We start from the raw sequence: 24,925 nt of genomic DNA, 5'->3' as shown, positions 1-24,925 counted from the left end.
GCAAAGCCCGAGGAGGAGGGTGTGGGTGCTACTGCCGGGGAGTGCGTCTTGTCCAGGCTGCGCTGAGGGAAGCGGGGGGCAGCCAGCGGCAGGAAGGCATTGCGGAGGGACACACTCTCACCCGGCGGCGCAAAAAAGGCGGGAAGGTCTCGCGCTCGCTCCCCCGCCCCCGTTTACCCCCTCCCGCCCCCGGTCCGCGTCCTGCCGCGCGCGCTGCTGAGGTAAGGACGCGTGCGTGGCGCCGTGACGCAGCCGTTGCCGCAGAAACGCCCCGCCCCTCCTCCCGCCGCCCCGGCTCCTTCCCCCCTCCCCCCCAGTCCCTGTCCCGGTGCGGCGCGGACCAGCCGAGCGGCCACCAGGAGCCTGTCACCTTCAGCAGGGACGGCCCGGGCGGGACGTGCGCGGCGCCGCCGCCATGGTGCTCATCAAGGAATAGTGAGTGTGGGGAGCTTCCCCCTTTATCGCTCCTCTGGTCCCCTTCACTCCTCTGGCTGTGTCCCGGTCACCCCCGGTGGCGCTCGCCCAGGCCTGGCATGGTGACTAGCCGCGGAGGGCAGCCCGGCCTTGCCCTGCACTGCGGCCGGCGTCGGGCCGCGGAGTCAGAGGAGGGGGGAGCGCTGTGTGAGGGCCGCGGCGCCGGTGGGGGCGAGAGTGAAGGTCACGGCGGCGGCTGGGTGGGGGCGCCCCGAGAGCTGTCAGCGGTCCCCTCCGCTCGGACAACCGGCGCGCATCGGCCTCCCACTCTGCCTCCTCAGCGCACTGCCGCTGTGGCTCTCCCGTGCCTAACCAGGCGGCTTAGGGACCTTTACAGCGAGCGGCTGGGTTTGTGCCTCTCTTGGCCTCCCCGGCGCCTTGTCCTAGGCACCGGCTCCGCACTGTGTGTGGGGGGGTGCACGGTGGCCCGGGGGAGATTTGGTGGCCTTGCCGGAGCCGGGAGCTGGGCGCGTACCCCATCTGGGAGACGCTGGGTCAGTGCCACGGGAGGAAGCAGCGGCATCTTGCCCCCTTCTCGTTGTAACAGGCAGAAGTAGCGAGCCTGTTTTTCATCCTCTTCCTCTCCTTTAGTTGTCTAATTTCCAGGAGCTAATATGCCAGAAATAAGGTCGCTCCACAATATTTTTTTTTTCCTGTGGAAATCTCACATTGGAGTTGTTTTGCTGTCCCTGAGGCTGATGCGGTTGTTCTGCCCTGTGATGGGGAGAAGGGGTGGAAAACAGGCTGGACCGTCTGTCGTGTGTGTGTGTGTAACTATTAGTCACCTGGCTTCGCAGTCTTTCGTTCAGCTGCTCTCTGCTTTTTAACGTGGTATGCTCTTTTGGACGGGCGCACTTTGGATAGCTGTCTTCGAGCTTTGCATACGACTGCACATATTTCTTTCCTGAGTTCTTAAGGTTAACTTAGGTCCATTCTGTATTTTTAAACTTATTTTTACTGATGAAAGAAGCTTTTCTCTTTTTTTAATGTTTTTTTTCCTTGTAGAAGATAGTAGTGATCTCTGCAATAAAGTGGGTTTTCAGGTCTTCTCTTAGACACATTTACCTACATGATAGTGTCCTCTTTATAGCAATCACTTTGCCAGATCATGGATCATGGTGTGGATTAAAATATTGTCTTTAAACTTGATTAACTTTTTTTTTTTTTCTTTTCCAGCAACCCTTAAGCCTTTGCTATTTTTATCTAACAATAGGGGTGTAGAATTTAAGAGCAGCAGCAGAGCTGGTCTTTGTAACAGAGACACCATTACTTTCTGTGGTGTTAAACTGGGTAGCAGATAGAAACCTAGGCTAAATGCTTAGTCTCAGGTGCATGAAAAGATGATTAACTTTTTCAACAACATCTGTTTAGTTGATATATTCCGATGAATTTTAATGAACTTTTATAGCACCTTTCTGGTTTATTTCTATTCACATTCACATATCTTTCTCATGCTTCTCCTTACAATCTATTGCCCTGTACTGCAGTAAAGCTCACTTGCTAGTGAGCTGTGCTACCTATGGGGCATCTCATAAACACAGAAACATATATTCTTGGGATTTTCAGACTTCTGAGAGTATGAAGAGTTCATTTTGTGGAGCATCACTTCCAAAAGTAATTTTATGTGATAGTATTTACCTCGCCAAATCAGCACACTGTTTCAGAAACAAATGTGAAGTGTAAATGTTAAGACTAAAGGTTAAAAGACCAGAATTACAAAATTTGCTTCTTACAGGCTTCCATTTCTGTTTTCAGAAGGATTGCCAAACCTCTTGTCGCTGGCCACATTGTTGTGTTTTTTCTAAGACATATGTGGCTCTGAGGACAGTCAGGGTTGCTACTCATTTCATTCAGAAATGAGCATTTATTTTTGGCTTCCCAGCTAGCTCCAACAGTTGCACATTCTGAGTTGTATCACTGTACTGGTTCTGGTATAGATCTTCCTTACTGTTGTATGTGAAAGCTGCCCATTTTGCTTGCTATCCTGAGATGGTTTTTAACTAAATCTCACGTTCAGGAGGCAGTTGTTTAAAGCATATATAAATGACTTCACAGAGAGGGTGATTGCCCATTGGAATGTGCTGCCCAGGGAGGTGGTGGAGTCGCCATCGCTGGAGATGTTCAAGAGGAGACTGGATGAGGCACTTAGTGCCATGGTCTGGTTGATTGCTTAGGGCTGGGTGATAGGTTGGACTGGATGATCTTGGAAGTCTCTTCCAACCTGGTTGATTCTATGACTTGTTTTGATGTGACCCGGATACTTGAAGTACTTTGCTATTATTGTTTGGTTAGTTCAGGTTGCCCCACCACTGCATACAGGTACCTTCCTACCTACCTACCTAGGGTATGTGGTAAAAATATAAGTGAGCTGTAACTGCAGGTCATCTGAGCAGACTATTCTTCCATCTCTGTGACCTCTTGTCACGTACTCCATACTAAATCCAACGAGTGTCATTGTGTGCTCCATAGGTATTTCAGGAGATGTTACAGAAATAGAGCAATATAACAAAAACCTGATGTCACATCTTTTATTGTCAGACAGTCTGTCTCATCTTTTCTGTACAGCTTCTTGTGCTGATGGTTATGCAGTGACAGCTCTAACATTTCCATCTGATGTCCTATCAGTCTTTGAGACTTACCTTTCAGTTCTGCCTATCCGTGTTACAGATAAACTGTGTGAGTTTGTTGATTATATGTCTTTGGTTTCAGGGTTTATCAATGCAGGTTAAGGTCTCTTTATTTGGATTGCTCTCTTTATTTGGATTTAAACTGCATCAGAAGACCTTGAGGAGAATCAGAGTGTAGACACTCACTTCCCTTTCCTGTGAAGTGACAATAATGACACTGACCTCCTCTGCTGCTGTACTTCCCTTTGCTGTCATTTGAGGCAGATTTTAATTTAGGAGGGATCTTAAGTGTTCCTCATTATTTTCAGGCCAACCACATTGTATAAGGTCTCATAAGTTGATCAAGTTCTGTCTTAGGAGTCTTTGTTTCCATTGCTGCTGCTGTGAAGCTTTTCCATGGATCCTCTCAAGTAGTCTTCTGTCCTCCTTCTTTATCACCTAACTACCTACAAGTGTTAGTCATCCCCCACATTCTTGGTTTGTGAGGCTAAATGAGTTGTAAACTGTTTAACTTCATCATGTTTACGTCTCTCAGTTCCTGAACATTGAACCCTTAAGATAATATTCAAATCTAGTGTCTTCTAGTTTCCTAAACGGAATTTCAGTTGCTTACATCAGTCTTTTTACACCAGATTTTCTAAAGAATATTATTTGAACTCTTCTCCAAAGCACTTGTTTTTTCCCTCTTTCTTGGTGTTTTGCCTTTACTTTGTTCTTCTTTCTGTTCTTATCATGGAAATCTGTATTCTGTTTTTTGCTCTCCCATATGTAAGAAATACCATACTCAGCTGGACCAAAGGTGCTCTTCCATCTTGCCTTCTAGCAGATACTTTTTAGGAAACAATATATAGTGGTGAGTAGAATGATTGTTGTTCAGTATATCCTACCAGTAAGTGGCATATAGACTTTCACAAATTGATCAAATCCCATTTTAAAATTGGTTACACTGCTTGTGATTGGCAAGAAATCCCATAACTTAAGCATGCATGATGTAAAGTACATTTGAGGTCTTAAATCTGCTGCCTAATGGTTTTTATTCTGTCTGGAGATGTTCTGTTGTAAGACACAGTCATTGTTCCATCTCTGTTCACTTTCACACCATTCATGACTCCCAATGCTTCATACTTTAACCTTTTAGCTGTCTTGTCTTCCAAGATGAAAAGCCAAGCCTAGCTACTTCTCACAGAGAAGTCCTACCATCTTTTTTTGCCTTCCTTCATTTGTTCTGTATCCTCTTCGAGGTGAAGTAACCAGAACTATATGGAATATTCAAGATGTTGATAAATGAGAGGTTATAGTGGCATGTGACTGTCCTTTCGTGTGTGTGTGTATATGGTGTTTTAACTTCTGATGTTGTGCTTACTTTTGAACTGCTGCTGGGCTGGTGTTTCCAGATGCTTTTCCGTAAAGACACCAAAGATATTTGTTGGCTGTTGCTAATTTAAGGCTCATTAACCCAATGTGTTTGGGGGAAAAGAGTGCTTACAGTGCCTTATTCCGCTTTTGTTGACACTGAACTTTATCTGCAGTTCTCAATAGCTCTTTCTGCAGTACTCTGCAGCCAGCATAAAGCGTTGCTGTCATAAATAATCTTGCATAATCTGCAAACTTTTTCCCCTCTTACAGTTTGTTCTTATATCTTGCTGGTAACACTCCTCTAGTGTAGAAAAGATTTTCACCAGTATTGCTTTTTAAAGATCAGTTTATTAATAAAGATATTTTTTTTCCTGATCCCATTACATCCTGATTTCTTTGAGACTAATCTGCAAAGAATTGAGAATTTCTTAGCCATATCCTTTCCATGTCTGTATCTTGCTTTGGTTCCTTGTTTCAACATCATCCTTACTGAAAGCAGAGGTCAAATACTGATCTAATTTTGGAGATAGATACAATATTTTGAAAGGCCTTAACATACCTGCATTTTTATCAGTTTTAAATTCTTTAAGTTAGGCTTGATTCTTGTCTTAAAAAAAAAAATCTCACTGTGACTTGTGGCACTTCTTGCTCTGGCGTCCAGTTGGTTGACTTAGGTATTCAGGAAACCACAACATGAAAAAAAAGTGACTCATATAGAAATGGCAACACCTTCCCCTGCAGCCAGCTCAGAAAAAACCTCCTGTGTAGCCCTCTTTAGTGCTGTTTCCTACAGGACAGGGCATCTGAGCAGATCATGCAGTGGCTTTGTGACTAGCAGAAACCTCTGCAAAGCTGCTGAAGCACAGAGTGATGCTCTAACAACAGCTTGCTGAGAAATCAGATGTGACTGTTGAAAGGATGGAGTGAGAAGAAACATGCAACTCTTTGAATGTGTGGATTTGCAGGCTGGTGAAGTGTTGCCAGTAAGGGTCTATGAGAGTGGTACTGGTTTAGTATAGGATTGCAATTATGCTCTATCACGTATTGATTCGCTTTGAGGCTATTATATAAATAGTCTTGGGACTAAAGGGTAGGCACTAGGGATGACAGCATTAGGTGGATGCTGGGCATGCTGGAGGGAGAGGAGAGCAGGGTAACCACTGCTGTGAGGAATGCGTCATGTCGATTTTGCAGCTGCAGGGACAGTTGTTAACCTTCTGTTTCTGTATTCCCTTACAGCCGTGTTATCCTGCCTGTGTCTGTGGAGGAGGTAAGTCCTTTTCTTCTTTCTTTCTTTAGGACTGTAAATAAGCTTGTGATCAAAGGAGTCTGTAGGAGCAAAAACTGGAAAATGCAAAGGAAGGATATAGCTGTCTTCAGGGCTCCTGTGAGCTGTTACTCATTCACCATCATTTTGACCAAATAATTGAATTTATTTAAGCCTGAAGGTACTGATTGTCTGTCCTATAAAGTACTTTCAGATGTGTTGATTACAAATCTTGACTTGTCACACTGTTCTCAAGTGCAGTTTCCTTTTGGTTAATACTGTTGTTCTTTTCTGGTTTTGTTTTTCTTAAGATGAAGAGGAAGCTTTAGTACAAATTTAAATTACCCTTTAAACTGTGAACTGTGTTTTGCTGGAACTCTTTTGTTTTAAACTCTTGGACAAAGAGCCACAATTTCCTCTGATTTGTGAGGCTGGTATAGCAAAAGCAGCATTTGTGTATATTTTACTTAGGGCTCTTTAAGACTTGTCTTCTCTAAGTTTTGCAGGAAGAAGTTTTTTTTTTGTTTCAGTAAAGCTTTAATTGAGAGATGAAGTGTAGTTTTTAATGGCGACAGTCCTTTAGATTGCCAAACTGCCCATCAATAGCTGTGCAAAGTCTCTGTCTGGTTCCCTGCTGTTTTCTCTGGGAGTTGCAGCTTGCCCTTCCTTCCTCCCACCACTCTTGCAGACAATCTGACCATATAAACGTGTTCATACTAGCAAGGTACATGAGAAATTTGAGTGACTGAGTCTATGGCATTTCTGTAGTAAGCTATTTCTTCTGGGTGTTTTGTTTCAGTTTTGTTTCTTTTTTTTCTTATGATCCACGGCTGTAAGCCTTCAGTCTGTGAGCTCTGATCAAGGGCCTGCTCTAAGGGAGAGCTGTGATAACAGCACTCTCTTTCAAGGGAAAGAAAAGTGAACGTAACAGCTACCGTGGCAGAGACTGCGCTGAGCCAGATCATGGCAGCACAGCCTTAAGCATATCTGTTTATAACTCTTTCTCTTTTGACAGAACACAGCTTGGAACTTGATGTGGTGCATTCCTGCAGCTTGAGGCTGGCTAGTAAAAGAAAAGTGATGTCTAAGCTGAGTTCTTCTCCTGTGGATCAGTCTGCTGTGACAGGCATCACATGCTGATGGAAAGTGGTTTTAGGTCTATGTTGGTGCAAGAATGAGACTTTTAATGCTCAAAGTCTGTCTGTTGCTTATTGCTTACCTGTAGTTTCTATGCTTGAGTCTGTTTCAAGCAGTTTAACCAAAGTCTGACTGAAGTGTTAGAGGAGGTATGTTTGGATCTTTTATTGTGCCTAACTACTACTTGTGAAGGGAAATCCTTGACAAAGAATGGACTAACAGTATAAGCTTTGTCAAGTAAGCAAAGGGTGCAAATTTGGAAGTTAGAGAAAGTTGGGGGCAAATGGTCAGGTACTCCAGAGCTCAATAAACAAAAGACCTAAGCCTGAATAACAGGAGCTGTGCCTCATAGTCCTATGCCTTTTAGGTATCAAGCCACATGAAGAGAAAGTCAAAGCATCAGTATACAGATTGTTTCTTTGAGTGGGTTAGACTGGATAGAGCCCAGGAGAGGGTTTTTCTGAGTTCTATGATACTAGGATTAACCTTCATCCAGTTAAAGTGAGTCCTCGCTATGCTCTTCTCCCTCCCTGGCTGGCTGTTCAGTGCTAGGCATTTGAGCCTTGTGTGTAGGCTGCCTGTGTGGAAAGCTGAGGTTTCAGGCAGTATGTAAATCTGTTGCTCTCTCACAACCTCCTTGTCTGAGGATGCCCTGGGGTCATCTGTTTCAGAAGGTGTTCCACTCCTCTGGATCACAGGAGTTCCAGAGAGTTGAGTAGTCTACTGAAAAGTCTGTAAAGTGAAGAGCAGATAAAAAATCATTAGAAGAGAAGGAATGAAAACACTAGGGAGAAAGAACACCTTAAAGTGCTTGGATTGCAGGTAGACCACCAACTTGGCTAAACTTGGTTTCTCCCCAAACTTGCTTGTTGTCACCATGTCCCCTCAGTGATGCCCCATTTCAGGGTATGGTGGTTCTCAAGTGGTAGGAGCCAGTTCCCTCAGCAGGAGTGCTGAAGTTTGCTTAGGTTTGCATATATACTTCCGTGATATGGTGGTTCTCAAGGTATGCTTAAGAAGAAAGGTTATTTCCAGCACTGACTCAGAGGATGACTACTGCTTTGGGTTTGTGTATTGCTTCATCTTTCTTCCTGTGTGGAAAGATGCTGACACATCTGTGCATCACTTGGTCACTGCATTGCTGTCTGTACTACAAAACAGCTGTTAAACCATCATTGCTTTCAAGGATTTTGTTGTGCATTAAACTCTTCAACAGGGCTCTGGAGACTCATTGTGGCTCTTGACCATGTAGCTGCTCACTAAGTGTCTTTGGCTAGCAAGAGGACTTCTGATTTCACTTGAATATAGGCAATTTTTGCTTGAAAGACTTAAGAGTTTATACCTTCTGCATGCAAATTGTTGCCAAAAGTCTGATGTTAATGTGTAAGATAGGGAATGAAATTAATTATGACTTTGAGGCATTGTAATAGAGCTGAGGGAGTCTTCTGTGTTGTTCTGTGATATGCCTGAGATTCTGTGTTCTGTCCCTTCACCCCTAGCATACGGAGCTTAACCAGTAATGAGGAATTAAAGAGAAAAGTAGTGGTCAGGGAGACGTGACTTAATGAATAAAGAGATTAGTGCTGAATAGTAACTGCTAAGATGGGAACAAAACAGTGGAAGAGGAGCCTTGGTGATGACTAAAACTTGAAGGCTGAGATGTAGGAGTTAGACTGTAGCAGACTGTCTTCTACTAGGAAACTCTGCCAAAATGTGGTCCTGCTCAAATGCAGGCTGCAAGCTGCACTCCTGCGTTGTTTTAGATGTTGTTGCAGTGCTGGGAGCAGAAAGAAAAAAATGTGATTGTATCTTGGGTGCTAACCTCTGCTCTTGCACTCCGACCAATGTCAAGTTGCACAGGGCCAGCTTTCTGAGTGTGGACTTGAGCAGCCGTGTGGGTGTCTTGCCAGCTGCTACTTTAAAATGCTGGTATGGATTAGAGCTGTGTGTACACGTTCTGTGCTGCCTCTTTGTGCCTCTCACATGGGAAGGAGCTTGCCAAACACAAAGGACTTTTATTTATTAGTTGTGTTCAAAGCTGCTTTCAGGAAAGTAACTTCTTGAAGATGGCTACACTGAGATCAGGCCTTCTGAAAGAAGTTTGGTGTAATGAAGATAAGATGTCAGGTGTGGTGACACAGATCCAGAGGAATGACTTCTTGAAGAAAAAGGGTTTTTTTGAGCTCTCAGGTCTGCAAGGATAGGTCTGTCTGACACTTGGGGCTTCATGGAGCCAGAGTCTGTTTTCCTATTAACTTTTGCAGGCAGATGCTGTAGGATTTGTTCATTGGGACAGTTTTATTTGGACCTTTTCCTCTTTTATCAATGCGATTAAAGGATCAGAAATTACAGGGGAGATTAAATGGTGAAGATGCCAAACCAAAGGGCTTATCCTCTTAGTGTCTGCACTTTGACCCATGTATTTGAAAAGGGAGAAGGAATGAATGAGACACTGTTACTAAGATGAATTAGTTTGTGTCCCTGGAGACCTGTCCTGAGACTTGCTGCAGAGCAAAGCCGTTCAGTTCTCCCCTCTAATACTGCAGTTGCCAAACTCATGATAAGCTTTCTTCTCTGTGAGTGTACGTGTGGCTCTGGCTCCACTAAATCAACTTGCTTCTAAGATTTCACAACTCTTGTTTTGCTCTTCTAGAGGGAGGTGAGTATTCTACTTTCTATGGGTCATCTCTGGGGAGTTGTAAGGAAAACAACGTAGTGTATGAAATGTCAGAAGGCAGAGAGTTGTATTGCAGCCCAAAATCCAGACTTGAAACCCAACCTGCTGGTGCCAGTACAGAAGCTGTGGAGCCAAATGAAGGGGCTTGTGTAACAGGGGCCAGTACCTGCTGGGGAGATCCAGCAGAGCTGTTGCTCTTATCTCAGAAGCAGTCTGGTATGCTTTTTGCCCTGCCCCTGATTAACTGAGGCTAGGATATCTGCCCTTATTACTCGGGCTTGCCATCTACTACTCTTCCAACAGGAATAAATATTTTCTCGGTCGTTGTTAGCACCAGATGGTACAAAACACCATGTAGCTTGGGTACTGTTTTTATTTCACATGCTCTAGCAATGAAATTTAACTACTGTAGGAATTTTCCTTCGTTGCTGAAGGTGTCTCAGCCCAGTGCAGTGTTTCTGGGTGGTCAGCTCAGTCCACTATTCTACTTTTCCACTCTGCGTTTCAGTGCAGGGAGTGGTAAGAGCTATTCCTGATTCTGATGCATGTACCCTATGCTGGGGATCAGGAAGAAGGCCTGAACAGTGTTCCATTGCTTTATAGTTGTGTTTTGCAGGTTTTGGGGATTTGATACTGTACTTCTGAAGCCCGACACTTTGTGGATTATCTTTTCAGACTGCTTCTCTCTACTGCCTTTGGCAACAGTTGCTGTTAAGCTTTAGTTCTGAAAACTTAACTCTGTTAAGGTTGAATTCTTTCTTTTGACTTACTGCTTTAGCTTTTTCATCCTCAAACTTTATCTGCTCACCAGACTTCACTTGAGAGACCTGTTTGAATTTTCCTCATTTGATCACGTTTCTTGTGAGCACTCTTTTATCTCACAGAGACAAGTGTATTAATCTTTACGTTTTCTGCAGAGAATGTTCTCTTTTGCTCACATTCTTGATTTTTATTTCTGCTCTTCCCTGTGAAACATTTGGGCATGCTTCTTTTGAAAGAGTTTGTTTAGTATCAAGTAGCTTGAGTTTCAGGCTGCTGGGAAATGATCTTATGGTAAGAATTTCACTGCATGTAGAAATTTTGTGTTCTCCCTGTTAGCAATTTAAGATCGTGGCCAAGAGGAAGTGTGATACAAAAAAAAAAAAAAGCCCAACCCAAAACAAAGCTAACAGGGGAACAGTGACAGCATGGATCAGCTGGTCATTTGGGACACTAGTTGGTTCAGTTATTGCATTAAAGTTTTCAGGATGGATTTAGTTATGTGGAAATAAAATGTCATTTGGGATTGGATAAAGACAGTTGAGGAGGAAGAAAAGGCTTGGTTGTAGAAGACCTGATAGACAGGATTTGAAGTAGGTTCAGAAGGAAAATGGATTTTCACTGAAGAGAAATGACCTAATGTGATCATGGTGTCAGTTTTGACAAGACAAATTTAAACATGTTAGTATGTCAGTAGACTTTGTCATAAGGGCCAAGAAGGGTAATTTCAGTATATTTAGCCTTAAGAGGCAGCAGTGTTTCACTGGAAAGCCGTCTAGTGCAGATACCTTCTTTACTTCAAGCTTATTTAGTTTTATTTGAACTGCACTTAGGGGATGCTCATCTTTGGGCATCTCAGCAGAGCACATCTAACAAGTATGTTTCTCAGAGCACTCAGATGGTGCAAGTACCTTTTATCTTCTGTCTCCCTTCTGCAGTTCTTCACTCCCTTCCCTCCTACCCCCATTTTGTCAAAAAACTTCATGTGAAGTTCTCTGGGACTCTCCTGAAGTACTGTGTGTTTGTTAATCTGGGACAGGCAGTGAGTTGTTCTCCACTTGACCTAAACAGTTGGGACACCTGTGTGCCAAAAAGAGTGGAAAAACAATGGATTTTGCTGCAGTTTGCCTGAGGTCATCTGTGTGTTCTGTAAATGTTGTTCCAACGCTCCTATACTCTGTTCTACTTTCTCCTTAACTTGTGTTGGATTTTAAGATTTTAGGGTTAAAGGTGCTCTTTTCAGTGGTGCCTAGCAACAGCAGAAGGGCCAGTGGGCACAAACTGAAACCTAGGAGGTTCCATCTGAACAGGAGGAGAAACTTGTTTATTGTGAGGGTGCTAGAGCCCTGGACCAGGCTACACAGAGAAGTTATGTAGTCATCTCTGGAGAGATTCCAAACCCTCCTGGACATGATCCTGGGCAACCTGGTCTGTATAACCCTGCTTTACCAGGAAGGTTGGACCAGATGATCTTCAGAGATCCCTTCCAATCTCTGCCATGCTGGGATTCTCTGACTAGCCATTTGGCAGTGCTTTCCTCCTAACTAACCATGCAAACTTTCTGTATCAAAATGAAATTAAATGAGGTGCTTATCTGGATATGGAAGTGGATGTACTTTTCTCTGCCTCCTTCCCAGATAAGAAATGTGTCCCTTACTTCTGGTAAGGTTATTACTTCTGCTAAATTACACCTATCACAATAATATGTCTTCAACTTCTTCAGTATCAAGTGGGACAGCTGTATTCTGTGGCAGAAGCCAGCAAAAATGAAACTGGTGGAGGTGAAGGAGTGGAGGTCCTGGTGAATGAACCCTATGAAAGAGATGGAGAGCGTGGGCAGTACACACACAAGATCTACCACTTACAGAGGTATGTGAAACTTTTTGTTCCCAGAGTTGGGCAAGGCTCCTTGGGTAAGAGGGATGGAGGAAGATGCAGCAGGGTTGCAGCAACTGCATAAATCAAAGATTATGTAAAGGCTGAAAGACATATAGAGGTAAGAGAAATGTAACAGCACAGCTGGAAGTGAACAGCTCTGGTGCACCTGTCCACCTCTATAAGCATGGCTGTTGTCCCAAGAATGTCTGGCTCTGAGCCTTTCAAAGCAAATATGATCCTGTTACCTAGTATTTTCATACTTGAATTTGGCTAAAGAGCAAAATGCCTCCTAGAATTCAACCTATTTTCAGCCACCTTTTTTTTTTTCCCCAATCTTTTTTTCTTTTTCCTTTCATTGTGTAATGAGTTAGAATAACCTGTCCAATTCAGCAGCCTCAGGAAATCGTTGTACTGAGGGTGGGGACCAACGTGGGCATGTGGAGGTCTCTAGTGTCTGCATTTCAGGTGGTGCTCACCCTGTCTCAGAGTGTCTGGGCCACAGATCTTTTTACATGTAGTTCTTATCAATGCCCTTCTTCCTGTTTCCAAATTCTGCAGCAAAGTGCCAACATTTGTGAAAATGCTGGCACCTGAAGGAGCTCTGAATATCCATGAAAAGGCATGGAATGCCTATCCCTACTGCAGAACTGGTGAGTGTGTTGGGAAGGACTGTGCACTGCTGGCTTTTGTGGGGGTGCAGGGGTAGCTAGGAGGGGATAAGGAAGGAGGCAGCCAGAAGGAAAGCTGTTTCAGCTCTTAAATCTTGGATTTCTGTTCTCTAGGCCCTTCTGTGGCCAGGAAAAGGAAAATACAGTGCGGTGGAATTAAAAGAAATGCCCCTGTCTGAGGTGCTGCTAATGAATGACAGTGGAAGAGAACAGACCAAGAAATGGATGTTAGTGTTGCTAAAGGAATAGATGGGTAACTCTAGTGAAATGAGTATGAGAGATAATTTTATGTACTCAAGCACGGCATAGCCTGGTGAGAAAAATAATGGAAGAGGGAAAGGGAAACAGAGAATATCTTGGTTGCCTCCTGCTTAGTGCAGTTTGATGGGAGCAAGTGTTATGTGATTGATAATTGCTCAGTTGCAGGATCTGAGGTTAATGAAGGTTGAAGAGGAAAAAAAAAATACTGTTGCCTTCTGGGTTGGAGGCTTGATGCAGACATCCAAATCTCATCCAACATGCTTAAAGTGAACACTGCAAGGGGTGAGGCTGTGGAAGCTGTGCATTTTTTACAGGAGTGTGTAGTATCTCATTTACTCAATGAAGTTATCAGCTGCAGTGTTTAACCACTGGTGTTTTTCTGGTTGTCTTTGCTGTAGGAACTGCAAATTTAACTTTGCCTCCAAACATAGTGGTTTTGGCTGTTTTTTTGCTGTTTGTGTCTCTGAGGGATATATTTTCTGCTGTTTGGTAGTGGTACAGTTGCTATGGGAACTGTAAACTTTAAAATTCCAACTGTTTTTGAAACTCAGTATGGAAATGTGTTTTTTCAACAATTTCCTGAAGGGAATTTGAAATGAAGTGCTTTAAAAGAAGGAGAAAGCTTTGCAATGAGGGAGGGTAACTTTACCTCAGTACTAGCAGCAGTCCTAGTGGAGTGAGTTTTCAAACACAAAATTTAAATACTCTCATCAGCTGCAAAGTTCTCATTGTGTCACATAATTCAAGATACTGAAACAGTTGTTTACAACTTTTCTCATTTGTATGCAGTCTTCTTGCAGCATATTACTTATATTAGCTGCTAAATGTCTGGTTTATTTCCATGTTAAGTACAGAAAGAGTTCTTTAAATTGTGGAAACGGATCTGACTAACTTGGCTCCAGCAGGTTTTGTTAGACATAATGCCCATATACTCCTCCTCCTCCTCTTTTGCTTCTCCACCAATTTGTGAAGCAAAGGTATGGCATTAGCATCACTCTTAGCTCCTTATCCTTCTGTTACACACTGCTAAAATTCTGCTTTCCCAGAAAAAATGTGATACTAAATCAAGTAGAAGACTTTCGAACACAATCAAAGAAATTTCAGATTTTCTTATGCTAGAAATGCTAACATAAAAACAAAAAATCCTCAGCTGTAATAAACACCAAAATAATCTGAGATAGAAAGTGCTTTGTTGTGGGGGTTGGAGCAGAAGGCAGTTTTTATGCGGAGGCTGACAAATCTGTTTAAGAGAATCTGCCAGCCTGACGTGGATCAAGTAAAAACTCAGAGAAGTTGCTGAAACCTTCACTTGCTAGTGCTGGGCAGGAGGGGAGAACCCATGTGTGTGGTGTAGGCTGCCTTGTGCATTATCATTTTACTTTGAGGTATGCTTGGAGTATTTTGGTCTTGGGTGACAAGACTTGGAATCTTGTGAATCGTTGTGCAACATGAAAAGCCATGCTGGTTAACAGCAAATGGCTCTTGGCCCTCTCACTAGAGTTTGAAACCTGTGAGCCAGTGACACAGTAAGAACTAAACTTGATTTGACTGAGTAGGAGTTAGTGGTACTTATGCCTCTGCCTCCCTGTCCAAAGTAGTATTAGCATGCTGCTCTCTGGAGCGTGGCTTACATGCACATCAGCTATTACATAGAGCCTTTTAAATGTGAATAAAGCCATACTTTTAGTTAATTGTGCCTTGTGGAATTATTTTTAATTATACAAGATCATTCTTCTTGTATTTCCCTGTATCTCCTGAAAAACTTCACTGTTACTTTGATAATGCATATTATATACCATTATCAAACAAGTGCTACAGATTGAGGGAATTTAAATGCCTAGCTGATAATTTTCTGGAGTTCTGCATACTTGTTTATGCTGTAATATGTTTGGCTTGTGTACTTTGAGTGAAAGCCTCACTTTGCTCCTTTGAGAGTATGAGCTGTAAATAAGGTTGTCCTATGCACTTACAACTTCTACAGTAAAAATGAAGTGAGGATTGCCTAGCAGTTAGGACTGTAGGCTGGTGCCAAGGAGAACAGTGTTTTCTGCAGTCTGACTTAAATATTAATGTTCCTTAAATGTTTTTAGAAAAGCAATTTGATGTGTGTTCTACTCTTCTAAATGTCAGCATGGCCTGTGGCCAAATGTCAAGAAATTGAGAAGTCATAACTGCAGCTGAAACATGTAGGAGTTGCTGCTGTAACACCTCAAGTGTAGGTCCTAATTTGTAGCAAGCTGACTATCTAAGTTCTAATGGACATTTCTAAAGAGATTAATTTGTTTACAAAAGAGGAGTCTTCCTCACAGAGAAGAATTTAGGAAGCTGAAGGAACCTGTTTTATGGCAGCTGCATAGTCACAGCACATAGTCATGGGAAGGCTGAAAGGCTCTGGTTTCAGCATTTTGTTCTTTGAGGTGAAGTTCAGCCTTTTAAAAATTGGTCTCAGCTCTGATTTGCTTGTTCTCTCCCTCCACCCCAACATGTCAGTCTAAATAATTAGCCTTCTGTGAGTTGTAAAAAAAGCACTTTTCAAATTGTCAGGGTTCACAAGAGTCCAAGACCAAGCAGGAGGCAATTAAGGCAGCTGGATGTGTGTGATAGGTGATATGGGATGATACTGTCTACAGGATGTTGGGCTGGAAACTCAGGAAAATGTAATAGTACCTTTAAAACAAAATTGTTCCTTAATAAAACCCCTCGTGTTAAACTTCAGAACGAACCAGTGAAGTTCAGCTCTAGCTTCAGACATCCTTATTCCTGAGTCAAATTGCTAACATCCTCTGATGGCTCAGGTAGAGCAGATGCTGACTGTTACAGGATCTTTAATTGCTTTTCTGTGTTGAATAATTGAGCCTTACTGTCCAGGGAATTTAGTTACCATGAGCAGTGGAGGTGCAAAGGGTCTGGTTACTGCATGCAGGAGTGATGAGGTCTGCACTGGCCTGAAATCCAGCATGTGTTTGCTTCAGAACTACACAGATGTTTCTCAACTGCAAGCTGAGAAAGGATTGGTAAAATGCTGTCAGCTGAACATACTTATTCCCTCTTCTCATCCAGCTGGCCCAGGTCCAGAGAGCAGAAGTGGCAATACATAATTAATTGCTGCTCTTCTGGATCTCTCCACCTCTGAGAATTTCTGGAGGAGAAGCTGATTTTTATAGACTTTTAGTGTTTTTTTCCTCAGTAGTATCATCAGCCCCCATGGGTAGCTGAAGTTGACAAGTTTTGCTGATCGTGGGAGGAGGGCAATGGTTGCTGTATATTCTTTTTTCACTAAAGTACTGTATCTCTTTCTTTTCATGTGTTGATTTCTTGGAGCAGTTATTACAGTAAGTATTGATTTTACTGATGATCTATGGAAGCATGTGTAATGTCTGAAATGAAGTGCTCTGGGTACAAGCAGCTCTTTAGTCTGAGCTAAATGTACTTTAGCTTTTGTCACTGTAAGATCTTGTAGCTTAAACCCCTGTGCCAACTGTGGCATATCCAGAAACAATTTGTAACCAGGGACAGGGATCTTTCTCTACTGCACCAATGCTCAGCTTTACTAGTGCCTACATAAACTCAGTAAAAGAAAGTTAGCTTGTAGCATGATGTCCTTTCGGAGTAATTTGTCTTCTGAATTTGGTATTTCCTTTTTCTCTGCTACATGTTTCACTGGCTCGTGCTTTTGTTTCTACTCCCTTGAGGGAAGATAGGGTTACCTTTGGAAGTCCTTTTCTACTCACACTAATAAGGAGAAATGGAAATTTTTTTTTGCTTACTTAGCAGAACTGTGCTGCTTGTCCCTTCCCTTTCCAGTGTCAAAAGCTCTCAAAAGTTGAATATTGTCATTTGAAGAGTTGCATCCAAATATGTACTCAGTGCTAGATAGTAATCTCTTTGAAAAAAAATTAATTCTGTCTAGTTAACTTATGCTGCTCCTTCCAAACTCTAAATGGAGTGGCAGATATTGCCTTTTAAAGAGAAAGCTATTTATAAGCAAATATTTCACTAAAACAATGGCACTTATATTTTTTTCCAAAAGTGATTTGTGGTTTGTCTGATCTTACCTATTTAGTGATGAAACAGTTTTGCTAAAAGCAATGATGTGTTTACAGATAATTCTGAAGTTCCCCAAGTCAAACCCCAATCAAGTTGTAATTCTTTGGGTTGACTTTTCTAATGCTAAGATGACAAGTTATATATGCAAAGAATAACAAGTAGCTTTATTTTGATTACAGAATGAGTATATGAAGGATGACTTCCTGATCAAAATTGAAACCTGGCATAAATCAGATCTTGGAACACAAGAGAATGTAAGTACTTGTGTATTTTATTCATCCTTTAATGTCACAGTGCTGCTTTCCGTGCTAGATGTGCTGTGAACTGGCTCTTTGCTGTGTTCCTGGGTTTGAAATGCTCATTGCAGTAGCAGGGCAGTGACTCCCTCCTGTGGGCTTCTTATGCTGAACAAAATTGTCCCCCAAACCCTTGTTCTGTATAAGTACCTTTGCTTCTTTAGAAGCTCTCATATGCGTTTACCATGGTGTCCTCTCTATACATGGAAGGGGAACACCGGATGTCTCCATCTCTGCCTGGTTTTTACTATCTTAGAATGGGTGTGTTCTGTAGTTGAGTCATTTATATTAGCCTGGTACTTTCACTGCAGGTCCATAAACTGGAGCCAGATGTATGGAAGAATGTAGAAGCTATTTATATAGACATTGCTGATCGGAGTCAAGTACTTCCCAAGGTATGGTAGGTGGGTAAGAGCTCCCTGGTGTGGGAGGCCTTGTGCTAAAACAGGGCTAATGTACAAACTGTGTTCCCAGGGATGGTTGCAGGTAACAGAGCAAATGAGAGGATGGGAAGAGGAGGAAGGGCATTCATTAAGCTGTGCCAGTGCTATCTGTGAAACGTTGTCTGGCTGTACAGTGCATATAACAGTCTGAATATGTAGGTCTGCAGCACTGCAGCTGATCCTAATGCTTGAATAGCAAGAAATGGCACTGCTCTTTCCATACAGGACCTTTCTTAAACTGCCTCCTTTTTGAAACTGACCCATGGATTTGCAATGTATTTTGAAACCATGCAGCTAATACTTTGTTCTAAGAATCACTGCAGTTACTTGAAGAAAGAGGGGGATGTTACTGTACCGTACTGGAAAAAAGCCCAACTACATAAAAATGGAATGTTGTTTGAATTTTCCCACTTAGTGTTTCTGATACCATTCAAGTATGACTAATTGACCTTTCTCAATCTTGGCCTAGAGGGTTAAACCAGAACTAGTACTTATTTTAGCTTTTCTTTCCAGTAAAGATGAATTGATAGAACAAGAGTAGCATCTGGTTCTGACAGGTTAGGCAGGTACTGAGCTGTATCTGCAAATACAAACTACTCTGAATTAAATGCTCTCTAAGAGCAAGGAGAATTCACCTGGGGCAGAAGACTCCTGAAGATGATGTTTCCAACTGGTCACTTTTGGTACTAAACTGATGATGATTTGAGTTTGTTTTCATTTTAATTGAATTGGGGGTAGGAGTAGAGTACATACCCCAGTTTAATCCAAGATGTAGGAAGGGAATGCTGCAAATCCTGTGCAATAAGAGGCATAACTGGTGCCTGTTTCTTTATACTACATTCCACAGCTCCAGAGAGCACAGCAGAAGTGTTTAGATCCCAAAGAAGAATTGGCTATGAAAAAATTATCCTGAGGGTTTACGCATCTCCTGATAGTCTTACCCCAAAGCAGTCCTTACAAAGGTCATATCAATTTGTTACCACTTCTTCACATAGGTCTAGGACACAGCACAGGAAGGAGAAATGTTTCCTTTAAGAGTGCCTGACCTTATGTTGAAGTCTGAAAACAGTAGCTCTTGAGAAGGCAGTTAGAGGTTAGTCTTTGCCCACCAGAAAAATAAATCCTTTGTGACAGGGAGCAGCTGGGTAACAGTAGGATAATTTGTGTTTAATCTGGTGTGTCTGTCCAATAGGATTACAAGGCAGAAGAAGATCCAGCAAAATTTAAATCTGTCAAGACTGGACGTGGACCTCTGGGTCCCAACTGGAAGGTGTGTATTGCATGAGTTCAGGAGCTGTATCAGCTTACATGAGTGAAGCATAGATACTGAGACCTGACAGGAATATCCTTGTGTCTTTGTAGAAGGACCTGGGGAAGCAGACAGATTGTCCGTACATGTGTGCTTACAAACTGGTAACGGTCAAGTTCAAGTGGTGGGGTCTGCAGAATAAAGTTGAGAACTTTATACAGAAGGTAAGTGAGGAGAGAAAGGCATTTCACTTCCAATCTGCTTTAGCACCTGAGCTGCTTCTGATGGTGTATCCTGCCTGGAGATACTAACTTGAAACTCCATCAGGTTAGCTCAGGCAATACAGCCAAGGCCTCTGCCTGCTGTACTGCAATTGGTTAGAGGTTGCTGACTCAATCCAAGGGCAGGGCTGGCTGATTGTTCTGTGAACAGCTGTTAAAATGTTCCTGCTCTGATCTGTGAAGGTAAATTGGCAGTCTTGTGTTGCTTACTAGATCAGCCTAAGAACTGTGGTCATTTGGTGGTTGATTAGTGAATGATGAGGTCATGCGTGTCTTGCCCCTGACCAAAATAACTCTGGTATACATGTTTTTGTGGAGAGATAGCTACAGCTTCAGTTATCTGATCCTAATCAGCTGAGGATTTTTCTGGCAAGTCCTAGAACTCTAGTCATGTTTTCCTCTCCTAGTCTGCCGCTTGAAAAACCTGTGTTAAAAAATGAGCAGATGGTGGGAAACTTTATTAACTTAAAGCATGAGTAAGTGGTATCCTGAGAAGAGCTTTTTCTGTGGCAGAGTTCATAACCCATGAACTGCAGCAGGTTGCCAGACCTAGGAATCAGGATGTGCAGATTTCCAGGCTGTGTTCATAAAATGCTTACAACTTCAGACTGTGGAGCCTTGGCAGTGGTTAATATTGATAAACTAGAGTGCTGCTTCTGCAAAAGCAGCTCCCTGGTGATGCAATTTACAGAGAACTCTAAGGGGGAATGACCATGTTGCTGCAGGATTTGAAATACCTGTAACAAAAGCCCTGAACAAAGGAGTATCTTGAATCCCTTTGAGTCTCTCTTCAGCTACACGTTTGCATCAAATCAGTTGAGCTGCTTTGATGGGAGTAGGTTATCAGATGTGAAACCATAATTGTGAAACTGACATGTCCCTCCTTAATGAGGACTTTCTTAGAGGCAGTGTATACCATTGTATACCCCTGTCTGATAAAACTATTTTGTCTAGCTTACCTCCTATAAAATGGAAGTAAATTGCTCCTAAATTGAAGCAGCTTCTGCATGTTAGTTACCTCTGCTGAAAGGCTCTCAGCTGTGGAAAAAAAGTTTGGGTGCTTTTTAGGTCACTGTAAAAGAAGGAAGCAAGATAGATACATGTCAACCTCCAGTTATTAGCGAGTCACAAAGGTTATTTTAAAAATATTTTTATTCTTTTTCTCCTATTTTCTGCACCTTCAGGCCAACTATTGTGCTCTTAAGTAAACCCAACCTGGAGCACTTCATTCAGTCAGAACAATATTGTCAAATCAAAGGAAATTACTAAAGCATTCACTAATTCTGTCAATGTACTGTGCAGGCTGCTGTCTAGGCTTGATTATAAAAAAAGAAAAAAGGCATTTCTCTGGGGATTTAAGGCTCTAGATATTCTGCTAAAAGAATGAAAATCAGCTAGCTCCAGTTTCCAATTGTGGCAGCTACACAGAAGGGTGGGCGAAGGGGCTGGTTCTTCAGTGTACACATCTCTGCAAATTGTTATGATCTGCTTAGATCCATATTAATTGCCCTGTGAGTAATCTCACTTATATGCTCTGTTCCTCCTCCTCTTGCAGCAAGAAAAGCGTCTCTTCACAAACTTCCATCGGCAGCTCTTTTGCTGGCTGGATAAGTGGGTTGATCTGACTATGGAGGACATTCGTAGGATGGAGGATGAGACCAAGAGACAGCTGGATGAGGTCAGTTGGAAAAGCAGGGCAGGTGTGGGTTGTGTGAGAAACTGTTTCTATCCAGTACAGTAGAGAGAGGAAAGACTGCTGCATTGTCACAGCATAGTGTGTATTGTCCTCCTGCTATTTAGGTCATGCTGCTTGTGATTTGAATGATTGCCTGTGACTCTGTTGCACTGGCATCTCCTTCTAATCATTATGGACTTCTCCTTCTGTTTGTTGTTGAGCCAATAAATGTATTGAACCACAGGTAATGAGGGTATGATTGGCAAGGATTTATTTACTGCCTTAATATGCTAGATTTACCCAAAGCTGAATGGTCATTTTTGTCCTTGTTAGTTTCTCCAAACCACTTCAGTAAAAGGATTTTTAGCTCTAAGTATAATAAGCAGGTGGGGAGGGCATGTTACAGGGCTCTTACTATGAGAAACAGGAATTTGGTAATAATGAGTACATTGTTCTATGATTTGTGTCCTGCACTGCACCCTTCTCTTCCTTCATGCCTCAGGATATTTCATTATAGTTTTGTGTACACTCTGTCCTTTGGATAATGGTTCAAGATCCCTAGCAGACCTGCAGCTTAACCAGAAATGGTGCCTACACGTGCATATTCACAAATAATGCTTTGGGGTGCTCAGCTATAATCAGACTCTTACATAAAGGGGGCAGCTGAGTGTATTCCATACCAGTAAATTTTGAGATAATGCCATTGTAAGAATCAGTACTTGAATAGTGTTTCCTCTTTCAGATGAGAGAAAAAGATCCATTGAAAGGAATGTCGGCTGCAGATGACTAATGTGACTTCTTCCCTGTGCACTGTAGGTATCAAGAGAGTTTAACAAAACTCTGTATTGCTCTGTTTAGGAGAAAAAAAAATATTTGGGTAAGAAATTATCCTGTTCATAGCTTCTGGCAGACAAACCTGTGGTCGGAATTGTTTTTATAGTGGAGCTCTTTCACTGACAGGTTGATGAGTGAGTTTACTGTCTTGTTTCAGAACTATTCTAAAGAAAAAAAGTGTAAGAAAAATGTGTTAGAACATTTTGTAGACTTCGCTGCTATTCTTATTTCTGTAATGCATGTGTTACTTGCATGACTTGCAGAGAAACTTTTGTCAGTCCTGAAAGAGTAAGTTGGACTTGCAAATACTCAGAATACATTTGGAGGTTGAAAATTCCTTCCAAATATGCTCAGAATGCCTTTCTCACATTGTTTGTCAAGAGCATTTACTAATGGGCCAAGGCCTGGAGCAACACTTGTACATTGCAGACAAGCAGCAATGACAGTTTTAAAGCTTTTGACTTGTTTTTAATCTGTTTAATTATGAGTATGCTAATCTGGTAAGGGAGGGACTGTCTTACCGGGGAGCATATATGAATTTGCCTTTGGCCAGGTCCCTGTATTCTAGAGTGCAGTGGATGCTAACATGCTGAGAACGTTGAACCTTATTCTGTTAAACTGTGTAATCAGCTTGGGGGTTGGGGTTTGGTAAATTTTAATTAGACACTACAAAAATGGGGTATAATATTGGAGAAGAAGGCAAGGAGAAATAAGAGATTGTCTGTTTATGGAGAGAAGTCCAAGTTTCTAGCCATAATTTTTCTAGAAAGCCACCCTGGCTATCCTTGGAAAGAATGGCATGGGGCAGAACCACAGCTTTATTGAGGACTGTTTCCCTCTGCTTATCTTTGTTGTATGCTTGCTGTTGGTGATAAGGGGGGTATACAAGGTGAGGGTGTGTCTGAAGGAGTGTCTTCTGGTAGATACGTTTTAATTTTTTAATGCAACTTGAAACATTTTCAGTTTCCTCTTCATTCACATTTACTCTAGTTCTTAGAGAAAGAAGTTGGTGGTCTTCTGAATTGCGTTGTAGCATCTGGACTTGTTAGACTGTTTAAATTAGAGCACCGGAATCATAGAATGGTTTAGGTTGGAAGGGGACCTTAAGGATCATAGTTCCCATAGCAGGGGCACCTTCCACTAGACCAGGTTGCACAGGGCCCCATCTAACCTGATCTTGAATACCTCCAGGGAGGGGGCATCCACAACCTCGTTGGTCAACTTGTTCCAGTGCCTCACCACCGTCACTGTAAAGAGTTTCTTTATGATATTCAGTCTAAGTCTATCCTCTTACGAGCTTCAATCCATTTCCCCTTCTCGTATCACAACAAGCCCATGTAAAAAGCGTCTCCTCAGGTTTCTTGTAGCCCCCTTCAGATACTGGAGAGCCACTGTAAGGTCTCTCCAGAGCCTGTTTTTTCTCCAGGCTGAACAACCCCAGCTCCCTCAGCGTGTCCCTTACAGTTTCTGATTGTCATTTTTAGGCTATGTTGGAACAATTCTGCTCTGAATTATTGCTGAGCCGTGGTGTGTTGCCATTGCCTGCACCGGTGACAGCACATCTCACATTTGCTTTCTGGAGGTTCAGTCTGACACTTCTTTTGGAACTCAGTTCTTCCAAAGTGGTTCTAAAACGTCTTCCTCTTGTCTCTTTATTGTAGTTTGCAAGAGAGTCGTCAGGAAGGCCCGGGGAATCCACACCCTTGACCGACAGACCATCTCTGGATCAAGCCTTTCTATATCCAATCGGCAGGCGATTTTAAACCTCCCATAGCTAATCCTAGGTGCCCCTTAATATTGTGAGCAAATAGACCGTCTGGTACTAAGCACTCCAATGTTAGCACGTGTGCCAGGGAGCCAGCTCCTCGCAGACGTGTGACTTAGAGACCGCTGTACAACTCCTCCCTCCTTTGGTTTTTTTTTTTTTCGTTGTGTTCAGACCAATTTCCATGTGGCCCTGTTTGATTTTTCAAGTGACATTTTTAGCTAAAACAGTCTTGTGATGTGGTGACTTAGATTTTGTTTTGTTTTGGTTTGGTTTTTGTTTTTTTTTTTTTTTTTTTCCAAGTGGGATAAACTGCCACCTTTGTTCCTACCCAGCCCCTTCACCATTCGTTGAATGTCTGTTTGGAGAGAGAAACTGTCTGTATTTTAGAGTGCAAAACTATTCCACAAAATGCTGTGCTCAGACCCTTGCTCCCAGGATAAGAAATTTAGTGGCATGTAATCTTAATACATAATCAGGAGTAGCCAGATATAGTTCTTGGTCTGCAATGAATCGTGATATGTGACTTCTGCACGACATTACTTTGTTTTGTCTTAGCATACATGAATTAAAGACTGCACAGAAGCTGCATTTAACATCCCCATGCTGGGGCCTTCCAGCACATAACTGTTGAGTTTCAATTTAGTGGTAGATGGTCCCTTGGGCCCATGTAGCTGTGTTGTCCTTCAGCTGTCTGTGTCAGTCTTACAAAATCATTGATAAGTTGCTTGGCATATGTTGCAACTTCCTGGTTCTTTATTCACTAGGACTTCCCATAACTTACAAAACTAAAATAATTTTGACTAATAATAATGTCATTCTCCCTGGAAAAAAATTGGATGTAGCAAAAGCTGGTGTACAAAGTAAAGTCTTGGTATCTGATTACATCCAGGTGCTTGGGTTGGTGGTTCTGCTCAGCAATAATATTCTTCCCCTTGCAAGACTGACTGAAATATCTTCTTTTGTGCTACAGAAAAAGGCAACGAAGACCTGCAGTTGTTTTCTAAGATATCTGTCAGTTACTATAGATCATAGAGGATATTGTTAAAAAACATAAAGAGCTCCAGTTATTTAATGAACCCAAATACTCACTGTAGCTGTCCTTATGTTGATATCAGCTTTAGACAATCAAATAAGCATAAGGATCAACGAAATGCTGCTTTGTTAAATACATATGAGAAACCCCCCATTTCTTTGCTTGTGCTTAAGGCCCAATGTTTGATTTTTTTTT

General features: G+C 42.3%; 1 protein-coding gene across 1 annotated transcript; it reads left to right on the top strand.

The window, feature by feature from the left end:
• The first annotated feature begins 403 nt into the window (after window positions 1–403).
• On the top strand, window positions 404–23,624 carry PITPNA (phosphatidylinositol transfer protein alpha). Its single transcript, XM_054394185.1, has 12 exons — window positions 404–435; window positions 5,697–5,727; window positions 12,021–12,166; window positions 12,734–12,825; window positions 16,429–16,436; window positions 17,331–17,405; window positions 17,759–17,842; window positions 19,083–19,160; window positions 19,253–19,363; window positions 20,976–21,098; window positions 21,838–21,907; window positions 23,591–23,624. The coding sequence occupies exons 1-11, from the start codon at window positions 416–418 to the stop codon at window positions 21,883–21,885; spliced, it is 816 nt and encodes a 271-aa protein (XP_054250160.1). The 5' UTR covers window positions 404–415; the 3' UTR covers window positions 21,886–21,907; window positions 23,591–23,624.
• Window positions 23,625–24,925: the final 1,301 nt, after the last annotated feature.

Source organism: Indicator indicator, chromosome 30 (genome assembly GCF_027791375.1).
Source record: "Indicator indicator isolate 239-I01 chromosome 30, UM_Iind_1.1, whole genome shotgun sequence".
Taxonomy (NCBI): Eukaryota; Metazoa; Chordata; class Aves; order Piciformes; family Indicatoridae; genus Indicator; species Indicator indicator.
The sequence above is the reverse complement of the archived record's forward strand: the minus strand, read 5'-3'. Positions and strand labels throughout refer to the sequence as shown.

Bases quoted from the DNA above. Each gene is read 5' to 3' on its own strand.
- PITPNA (XM_054394185.1), top strand. From the start codon at position 416: ATGGTGCTCATCAAGGAATA. The intron at 12,167-12,733 runs GTATGTGAAACT...CAAATTCTGCAG, and splicing joins AAGATCTACCACTTACAGAG to CAAAGTGCCAACATTTGTGA. The intron at 21,099-21,837 runs GTCAGTTGGAAA...TTCCTCTTTCAG, and splicing joins CCAAGAGACAGCTGGATGAG to ATGAGAGAAAAAGATCCATT.